General features: G+C 32.9%; 1 protein-coding gene across 1 annotated transcript in view; it reads left to right on the top strand.

Annotated features, from left to right (window-relative positions):
- Positions 1-1,401: 1,401 nt before the first annotated feature.
- rbm20 (RNA binding motif protein 20) overlaps positions 1,402-11,385 on the top strand; it is a 73,923-nt gene continuing 63,939 nt past the window's right edge. The window contains exon 1 of the mRNA XM_055217955.2: positions 1,402-2,311. Coding sequence (XP_055073930.2) covers positions 2,220-2,311 — 92 coding nt within the window. The 5' untranslated portion in view covers positions 1,402-2,219. The remainder of the gene's footprint in view (positions 2,312-11,385) is intronic.

The raw sequence follows: 11,385 nt of genomic DNA, 5'->3' as shown, positions 1-11,385 counted from the left end.
ACTATATTTTATAAGTTATAACAACTCATCTGTAGTCAAGATAAATAAAAGTAAGTTGAAATGACTTGTAAATTTGAGTTGATTCAACAAAAATGTAAGGCAGCAATTTACTATTATTTATCTGTATGAGATGAGTTGCTACAACTTATAAAAATGAAGTATGAAGTTGACTTTTTTTCAACTATATTTCATAAGTTATAACAACTCATCTGTAGTTATAACAAGTCATCTCTAGTCAAGATAAATTATAGTTAGTTGAAATGACTTGTAAATTTGAGTTGATTCAATCATTTATATTTAATATATAGAAATATTTAATATAATAGCTTTTATATGTGCTTTTTCTCCAACTCAACTTTTTACTATTAAAATAAAAAATGTAATATATTTAAACTATCTGTGTTTAAAATCATGTGTTTATATGCGGAACTAAATTATGTATACTGTGTATATTAATTGATATTTAGATATATTTATATAAATTTACTACTGTATGTACATATTCATTATTCTGTTTTTAAAATCCAGGCTAAAGTTTCATAATCTAATTATACAATTTGAAGTTTGATTTTAATCATTTATTTGACATTAACCTTACTCAGTCAATATTACAGATATCAAAGTTATATTTTTACCGAAAGCTCTTTACATTATGTAGAAGGATTATATGTAGAAAACATCAAATCACCAAAATGTGTATATATGTATATGTGTGTACGTACGTACGTACGTACGTGTGTGTGTGTGTGTGTGTGTGTGTGTGTGTGTTTGTATGTATTACACACACATACATGCACACATGCATACATACACACATACATACATACATACATACATACATACATACATATATTATTTGTGTGTGCGCGCATGTTAATATGTGTGTGTGTGTGTGTGTGTGTGTGTGTGTGTGTTTATGTATATGTGTGTATGTATGCATGTGTGCATGTATGTGTGTGTGTGTGTGTGTGTGTGTTTGTATGTATTACACACACATACATGCACACATACATACATGGATGCATGCATACATACATGAATACATACTTACATACATAAATATACATATATTATTATATCTTGTGCGTGCGTGCGTGTGTGTGTGTGTGTGTATAAGTGCTGGGCAAAGATTATTCGCATTCAAAATAAAAGTGATTTTTTTGCATAATATGTCTGTATACTGTGTAATTATTATTATATATACACATATCTTTTTTTATTTATATAAAGTATAGAATCTATAAAAATAAATGTATATACACTTGTAAATGGTTCTAAAATACATACATGAATGTGTGTGTGGTTAAATATACATAATAATTACACACAGTGCACACACATATATTATGCAAAAAAAAAATCACTTTTATTTTGTATGCGATTAATTGCATTATCTGTGATTATTTTATGTGTATATATGTATAATGCCTTCAGTAGCTGTTATTACAATTCATGATTACACCAACTGTTAATAAAATTTCATTGGCTTCCCAAAGGTTATTATTCAGATGAAACTTCATTAAGAAGATGAAGTTTTTTGCCCGTTTAAACATCCTGCCTCACACCAAGTACAGGAGCCAGACACATTATCCTTTCCCTCAACAGAAACCCAGATCCTTTGTGCCATGGGTTGAAACACTCAGATGGCAGAGATTTACAGTGAGAGAATCAAAGGCTTTGCACATGGACGTGGAGCAGGGCCCCCATTGTCCACCACAAATGTTAACCGCCGGAAATGTTAATAATCTGTGCGCGGGGCCTAGGCTCGTGTTGACGAATCTGATCCGACACTTTTGAGTGACTGGTTAATGGCATTCCTCACACTTGCTCAATCATTGGCCGAGACGAAAGGGAGTCGGGGAGAGAGAGAATGAAAGTGGACAGCAGTCGGGATCGTCAGCCCTCGGGGACTCCCAAATGGTCAAGTGCCTCTCATGACCTTCTTCCTGTCGTATGCTTCCAGCCCTCATCCAACTTTACTACCAGCCTTTGAACAGCCCTTTTGATCAACACTTTTTTAGGCTGTAGTGTCTTGCAGAGATTTAGTTCGGAGGCCGATTCAGACTGCCGCTTACCTCCACAGAGCAACGCCACACCGATAAGGAAAGAATCTCCGTCAGGATTAAATTTAACCTGATCTCAGAGCAGGGGAGCTTTGCAACGTTTTGGCGGGCTAGCATTACATCGGATTTTCTTGCTGGTAGAAAGTTTTTTCTACCATGAAGCAAACTTGGGACAAGGGTGTTTTTGAGAATGGGCAGTCCAAAATTCCTGGGAATGCTGCTAAAACTTCTGTTGAACACCTTCAGAGGTAAGTGCAATGGCTGTGCTGTAGGAGAATTTTTTTTGTGTTGTGCACGAGGTTTAAAAATGCATTAAATCATATTTAAGTATAGGAAGAAACCGTATAAATGCTTGTTGATGCACAATTCTGCTAAAGACACTGGAATGATGGATTGGTACGATGAGCGCAGCGCTGTCGACTTTGCTAAAGTGTCATTTCCAGTGTGAACTGTAGGCTATAATTGTAACAAACCCACCCATCTGGTTAATTTAATCTTGTTTGAATACCTTTGAGCATGTGTAGCTGTACAATACTTTTTTGTACAAACATTTTTATGGGAAATATTGGTACCCCACTAAAAAACTACTTTATGATTATACAATTATTTTTTTAATCCAAAACTTATTTTTTCATAAAATTATATATCAACAAACTTAATTCTGATTATGAGTTTAGTTGTTATCCACACAAACATTTGCAAATTAACATCAAATTGTGAAAAAATATGTTTTCGAAATTCATTGGGGTAATGGATCTAGTCAAAATGAATACAGTAAATGCTACAATTAATAGTTCATGGAGTGTTAAAGACTTAAAATTAATAGATTATGTACTTCAAAGCTATATCTTATTTCTTACAAATTTGCTTTTATTACGTTTTACATTTTTGAAGAAGGTTTATGCTATTCGTGAATGTTTCATATGCTTTTAAAACATTTTTACTGTTTTGTTATAAACCAGATATGAAGGCTAAATATTAGTTTTTGTATTATATTGGTAACTTTAAAGCTTTAAGAATAACTGGATAAGTTATAAAAAATAAGTTTTAACTTGTTAATCTTGTTAAATGATCTAATTTTCATGTTTTATGGAAAAAAATTATTGCTGCCTTATATTAAATTTAATCAAAATCAGTTCAACCTATTTTTATTTTTTAAAACTAATTAAAATTGATTTATTTGGTGTTAAAGTAAGACTAATTATTAGTCTTGTTTGTCTAAATAAATTTAAGCATGTGTTGCTGTACACTTGTTTTATCAGTAAGAATATTTGTTAATATTTCTGCCTCACAACAAAACTACTTTATAATCATAAAATAATTGTTTTAATTGATCTTACTATTAAATTATATCTCAACAAACTTGATTCTGATTAAAATGTTAATTATGATTTTTTTACAGTGTAAAAATCATGAAACAAGTACCATGAAACGGCGTTTAACAATTATTCTAAATCAAACTTACTAACAAAAATCATCAAAAAGAAAAATGTATGGTTTAAAATGTTTTTTTTCTACTACACTGTAAAAAATACTTTGCTGCCTGAAAATTTTTTTGTCAAGTTAACTCAGATTTACAAGTCATGTCAACAAAGATGAGTTGTCACAACTTATAAAATATAGTTGAGAAAAGTCAACTTAATTTTATAAGTTATAACAACTCACCTGTAGTTATAACAACTCATCTCTTGCCAAGATAAATAATAGTAAGTTGAAATAACTTGTAAATCCGAGTTGATTCAACAAAAATTTTAAGGCAGCAAAGTATTTTTTTACAATGTATATATAATATGCAGTAGTGGCAAGATAAACATAAAAATGAATAAATCTCTCAATATATATACATGTATGCAGTCAATATATATATTAAAAGTAGACAACTGTTCTCTCTTATCTTTCTGTTTGTTTTGACACATGTTGAACTACGACCATAAAGCAAAAAAGTTGCTCTTGAGGATCCACAGACAGAAACCCTTTGTAAATCCCTTATGTGTGGTCTAGATGGATGTTATCATCAGTTACTGGTGACACACGGCTATTTGATCTTAACAGATAAATGGCAAACAACGTGGTCAGTGATGATGTGCACATAAGTGATGACCACATTCCCTAAACGTGCCTTTCTATGAAGCCATTTAGCATTGAAGTTGTAACAAAGTTTTGTTGGATTGATTTTGTGTAATAATATTTTGATTGGCGGTGATAACTAGCTTTCAATGATTTAAGCTAAGGAAATTTGACATTTTTGCACTGTTGTATGCGTAATATGTAGGCTATAAATTGTCAGGCTTTTGTTGTTTTATTACATGCACTTCTGATTTACTTGTTCACCATTTATTATTGGTCAAAAAAATGTCTATACAGCAGATGAACTTGGATTTGTTGATTCTTGGGGGAAGCGACTGGTGTGTAGGATCATGTGAGTCGTCAGTGTCTCACTGGCAGAAATACGGATGGCAGTTTTGTGTCAGTTTATGGACGTGCCCACCAGTGATTCTATTTTAATGCGTTTTCTGTTTTTGCATGACACTTACTGAGCATGTGCAGGTTTTATTCTTGGCACTACTTGGCGTTTCTTGTTAGGATGGCAGATTTGTATTTATGTACCTACATCTATGCATTTGTTTGTTTGTTTTATTTATTATGTTTTAGCCTTTTAATAAAATGTCAAAACAAGCAGCAAAAAAACTTTTTAATCCAAAAACTTAAAGTGTGTTTGGCTTAAAATGATAAAACAATGAACATATATTGTTATTATATTATGACCTAAAGTTGATTGACTTTTAGGGCCACTGCACTGAAAAAAAGATTCATTCAATTTACTAATTTTTTTAAGGTAAGTGGTTGCAATCAATTTATGTAAGCTACATTTGAACAAGTTTTTTTTTTGCATTTTTTTTGTTTAAATGTAGCTTAAATAAATTGATTGCAACCACTTACCTTAAAAAAATTTAATGAATATTTTTTTTCAGTGCAGTGGCACTAAAAGTCAAACAACTTTAGGTCATAAAATAATAACAAAATATTTTCATTGTTTTATCATTGTAAGCCAAACACACTTTAAGTTTTTGGATTAAAAAGTTTTTTTGCTGTTTGTTTTGACATTTTATTAAAAGGCTAAAACATAATAAATAAAACAACACGTAGATGTAGGTACGTGAATACAAATCTGCTATCCTAACAAGAAACGCCAAATAACACCAAGAAGTCAAACAACTTTAGGTCATAAAATTATAACAAAATATTTTTAATTATTTTCTCATTTTAAGCCAAACTTAAAAAAATTGAGTAAATTAAAATTAATCGATTTTGTCAGTGTGGCATGAAACATTCACTTAAAATCACCCCTAAATAGTGGTTTACTAAAAAAGTTCTCAAACTGGGGGCCCCTGAGATGGTGCTGGGGGCCCCCGGTTTTAATAAATTAAATTAATTTATCATAAATTCTGTGTAAGTAAATCTCAGAAAAATAAGTCTAACCAAAAGCACTACATTTAATAATTTTATATGTTTGGTTTAATTCAAATTTTAAGTTTTACAATGTTTTGTATTATAAATTTTCTTTGGGGGGCAAGAAAAGATTGACAGTATTCAAGGGGGGCCACACGCTGAAAAGGTTTGAGAACCACTGACCTAAAAATCAAAGCTTAAAAATTTGGCTATAAAATTTATTTTGATTTAAAAAATATATTAAATCAAATTTGCAATAATTTTTTTAGCATAATTTGTGCCACTTGCTTGGATTTTTCATACATGCAAAAAATATATATTTTTAAGTGTGAGTTTAGATGTTCTTTTATATTAAATGGAAAGTTGACCCCTTACGTCGTGAAAACATGCAATTATTATTTTTTTATTACTAATGCAACAAGTAGACTAAAACATATTTTTGATGATGCGTTTCATCAAAAAGCAACAAAATAAATAAAAGAAAGCAACAACATACTGTCTTATATAGACGTTTTATTGGACGTACGTGCGCTGACGCGATACACGTCTGGATCCGAACGTTTCTTCTGGTTTCGTCTTTTTAATGGTCTGACTAGTTGCTAAACTGATCTCTTGAACAAATGCCTCGTCGAAAATAACAAATGTTTTGGTTTCCTGGGTAATATATGTGTTGTTTTTTGCTTGTTATATAAATAAACTACATTTAAAGTACTTTGTTGTTATTTATTATTAGCGAAGTTTACCAGAAGTTACGTGCGGACCACGATAGCCGCTTGTTTATGTTGTTACTGCTGAAACCGTCTGTATGTAAATTATATATTTAATTAGTATATCTTAATAATGTAAGTCATACAAGTTAAACTTAAACATATAGTTAGTACAGTGTTTTTTTTTTTAATAAATTCTGATTAGTTTGCGAACATAGAATTTGTTTAGCAAATATAATCACCACCATCAAGCCAGTGTTGTTGCTTTATAAAGACCGCATTTGCTTTATAACTTTATTTGTTTCTACTGTTATTTCATAACTTAATATATTCATAATTGTTTTTGATCGTCTCTGTATGCAGGTTGGCTCTTGCATTAAATGGTGCGTGGCATTAAACCCTCAGCTGCCTGCGTGAAGCTTTTCACAGGCCGAGAAAGGTCAAGCGCACAGACAGTGTGGTGAAAGATGGGCCATTTTTGATTGATTGTTTTTAAATAGCTCAGTGGTCCACAGCATTAGGATCGGTATTGTCAGGATGATTCGGGCCTATTGTGTTGAGATGTGCCGCATTGCTTCTGTTTTCCCATATGTCCCTGCTCCATTGCTCTCTATATCAATGAGATGCCAGCCTGTCCCTAAGGGGGGAGTCGCCTCATACCGTTGGTTGTGGTAACATGGTGGCAAATGGGAGCCATTCCTGAAGTCTACGTTGAGTTGTACCTGTTGCCTGACAGTTTGATTGTGAAATATATCCAAAAATTTGTAGTCATAGCAATTTTTTTAGAATCTATACTTTAATTTGCTTTCTAGACCTAAGAGTTGTGTTGACCCTGATTGTGTATAGCGCACATGTTTGGTGGCATTTCTGAATCACGTCTGGGAAATATGTTGTGAATGCCTTTGTGGATTCAGCTTCTGAGACTGTCGGCTTTGCTTTGTTGTTTGCGTAACGTCTATAGAGTCATGGTGAAGTGTGGTAACACAATGCTGCGTGAAAACAGTTGTGCATTTATTTGATGTAAAATAAAAGGTAAGAGTTGACCACAATGCTGAAGGTTAATGACAGATTGAAAAACCAGCTGATGTTTAGACTTTTTTTAAATATTGGCCTGATTATTCATGTTAAAGAATGCAATTATTTAAATATAATAATTGTTATTGATTTTTTTCATGTGTGACCCTGGACCACAAAACCTTAAGTATATTTGTAGCATTAACAATACATTTTATGGTTTAAAATTTTTAATTTATTGCAAAAATATTTTAAATATTTCCACTGTAAATATATCAAAAATGTATCTGGGTCAGTGATAAAAACGGTTTGGCAAGATGAGAAATTCAAAATCTTTTTAAAAACTTGTTTTAAAAGCATGCATCAGGTATATGTCAATGCACATAGTGTATGTTGATTTTATGCAATAAAAAATAACATTTACACCATTTTTAATAAGTGAAGACTGAATGGACCTAAAATTGTCAAATGGTGTAACCGCCAATTGCGCCAAAGAATGAGAAATATTAAATATTTTATCCACCCTGATGGCATGTCAGCGTTATCATAAATAAATCATTTAAAAAATATATATATATTTTGTTATTTCTAAATTTAAATTTTACTAAACTAGATGATTATATTTTATTCATTTTTTTATGAATATATTTATATTTTCATTTAAAAAAATACTAGTTACACCAATTGACACAGACCGGTTACACCACATTGACATTTTTGCAATTATCCCCCAAATATTCTATCAAAATGAAATATTTTATTCCACATTTTTTATGAATATATTTATATTTTCATTTTAAAAAAATACTAGTTACACCAATTGACACAGACCGGTTACACCACACTGACATTTTTGCAGTTATCCCCAAAATTTTCTTTCAAAATGAAATATTGTATTCCACATTTTTTATGTATATATTTATATTTTCATTAAAAATATACTAGTTACAAAAATTGAAAAATACAGGTTACACAACATTGACATTTTTGCAATAATCCCCCAAATATTCTTTCAAAATGAAATAAAACCAGAAATTTTAGACTTGGTCCTCAAAAAAGAGAATGTATGCAAGTAATCTGCAAATTTATTTTACCATTTTAACCCTTTTACATTTAATTGAAACATACGGACACAAAATATTTAATGTCACGTCATTGACCCATCTAGTCATATGTGTTGTCAAGCTTCATTGGACAAATTTAAAGGCGATTTTCTCAATTTTTTGCATCCTTAAATTCCAGATTTTCAAATGGTTGTATCTCGGCCAAATGTTGTCTTATCCTAACAAACCATAAATCAAAATGATAAGCTTGTTTATTATTATCCTACAAATCCTAATTTTATAATTGACCCTTATGACTGAGTTGTGGTCCAGGGTGACATATGTTCTGTTATTCAATTGGTTCCTGTTACTTATTTCTTTAGCAGCACTAAAGTTTAACGCTGGATTTTGTTACATGCGGTAAGAAAGACTTCTGTGTTATGTTGGAAATCGTCGCGTAAGTGCATATAATGTAAATGGCATGAACATGTTGTGAATCATAAGTTTTCCAGTGTGTTGCATGACTCGTGACTCGCTCCTCCCGCAGCTCGTAACTCCTCCTTCAGAATTTTTCTGTATGTTATCGGAAAGAATCGCTAGAGCTGATCTATCTTTTCGAAATCTGATAAAACTAACGACTCTTCTGAGATATAAAGGATGTAATACTACTCTATAGGCACTCAAGATTAACATCATTGAGTCTATACTTCCCTCTGTGGGGCTCGAAGCACTGGACGGTTTATTCATGAAGGTGTGATTTCTTTTATATCAACACTTGCCATTTAAACAGCCATAACATGCATGCAAGTGCATATAATGTAAATGACATGAACATGTAGTGAATCATAAGTTATCCAGTGTGTTGCATGACTCGTGACTCGCTCCTCTCGCAGCTCGTAACTCCTCCTTCCAAATTTTTTCATACGTTATCGGAAAGAATCGCTACAGCTGATCTATCTTTTTTAAATCTGATAAAACTAAAGACTCTTCTGAGATATAAAGGATGTAATACTACTCTATAGGCACTCAAGATTAACATCATTGACTCTATACTCCCTCTGTGGGGCTTGAAGCACCTGACGTTTATTCATGAAGGTGTGATTTCTCCTATATCAACACTTGTCATTTAAACAGCCATAACACACATGCTGTCATCCATTTTGATTGATGGAAAAGCAAAAATCCATTTATTATGAAAGCAATGTTGGGAATACAGCGTGAAAAGATTTGACAACAAGCAACGCTAGTATGGTGAAAAGTGTTAAGCTTGGCCCGCTGTTGGTGTCAACCGTGGGGAGTCTGTTTTGCAGTAATGCTTATTTGTTTCCCTCTTGTGGATTTGCAATATTGCTGCTGTAGTGTTGAGGTTCAGGCATCTGAGCATGTGTTCATTGCGTTGTTGACATGTGGAAGCAACTGTGCTAATCTTTATGCTGAATGTATGACCAGCATAGGGTTTATGTGAACGGCCTTGGATCGGACTTCATGCGGTTATAGGCGCAGGCCTGGTGGCATTCGGTTAAAAACAATAAAGTATTTTTAATCCTTTGCCTAGGGGTTGAATGTGGATCGCAGTTTTATATACATTGGTTAATATAAGAATATTGTTTAGTAGAGAAATGTGTAAGAAGGATACTTTTAAAGACCCACCACCTTTAAATGCCTAGCTTTGTTTAAAGCGTTGATGAAGAAATTTGCGTCATGCGCGCTTGTACATGGACCCTCGCGTATGCTTCGTTTTGTTCTCTCAAGTCCCTATAAGTTGAAACCACATGTCATTAGAAATGTCACGTCATCTTAATCACCACTTCATGCCATCTGATACTGTGCTTCAGTGTGACTGTCAGCTCTATATGCGTCCTGTTGAATTATATGTCATAAACTTTATTATAGCTGCGGTGGGCCTGCTGAGCTCTGAGCATATGCTGATTTGAACACATTAGCCAAGTGTAAAGGTCTTTGGGTAAACAGCATCTAAAATTAAAGAAGGTGTTTATCCGAGTTTAATTGAACAGCTGTCCTCGAGCAAATCTGCTTATAAACTACATTTAACTTTTTTTTTTAATTGTTGAAGTACAAGGTCCTTCAAGGGCAGCTTAAAAAAAATTATTGGCATGTCCCCTTAAGTACTTTTACAAGTGGTCCATGCCAGATTCCTTGAGCTGTGTGTGTGTATGTCTGATAACTTTTGACAATACAGTATCACATGGATTCAATACCGATGCCCTTAAACCGTGACACGATTGCATTTATCTGTGATATATAGGGGCATGTGGGCAACTGTTGCCAGCCAATAAACAAAAAGATACTGCAGCAGTGTCATCGTCTTATCAAAATCTCACAGCTATACATAGCTTGCAGGATGACACTTGCCTTGCGAGTAAGATATGTTCCCGGATGATGTTGGCCACTAACAATTTAAGAAGTAGCAATGGTACGGTTTGAACTATTTTTTGGAAATGTAAATTGTTATGAACATTCATTTGTTGCAGTATATAACTTTTGCCTCTCTGTCGCCATCTCTGTTTGAAATATAAAGTTGCAAGTTACTATTTTCTTTTGTCGGAAAAGTATAATTAAGGCAGACCTTAAACCTGCAAAATCTGGTCATATATAAGCTTACTAATGTGAAGCGTGTTATATTTACATTTCCAAATGAAGGAGACCACTTTCAATACATATACAGTTTATGTTCTCGCACGATAATAGATTTTTGTTTATTGTAATCTATAAAGTTGCCGTCTTTAAAAGTTATAGAGCTGCAACAACTAATTGATAAAATCGATACAAATGTAATTATGACATTTGTTGTCCACGAATTTCATTATCGATTAGTTGGTCTGTAACGTCACATTCTACCGCACTACCGTTGGCCAACATGCACACTCGTCAAGTGCTGTTTCTTCATACAGCGCGAACGAGCTGTGCGCTTATAATTATATTCAGGTGCTGTTTTTAATACAGCGCAAGCTCATTTTACTTCATACAACGCGAGCTGTGCACTTATGATTAAAATCAGGTGCGGTTTCTTAATACAGCGCGAGCTCACTCTTACCGTGGGTTCACACCAGCTGCGTTTGAGGCGTCAAATCGCGTGTGCCGCGCCTA

Source organism: Misgurnus anguillicaudatus, chromosome 23 (genome assembly GCF_027580225.2).
Source record: "Misgurnus anguillicaudatus chromosome 23, ASM2758022v2, whole genome shotgun sequence".
In the NCBI taxonomy this organism is placed as follows: domain Eukaryota; kingdom Metazoa; phylum Chordata; class Actinopteri; order Cypriniformes; family Cobitidae; genus Misgurnus; species Misgurnus anguillicaudatus.
Note: the sequence above shows the minus strand (reverse complement) of the source record. Positions and strands in the feature narration are given on the sequence as shown.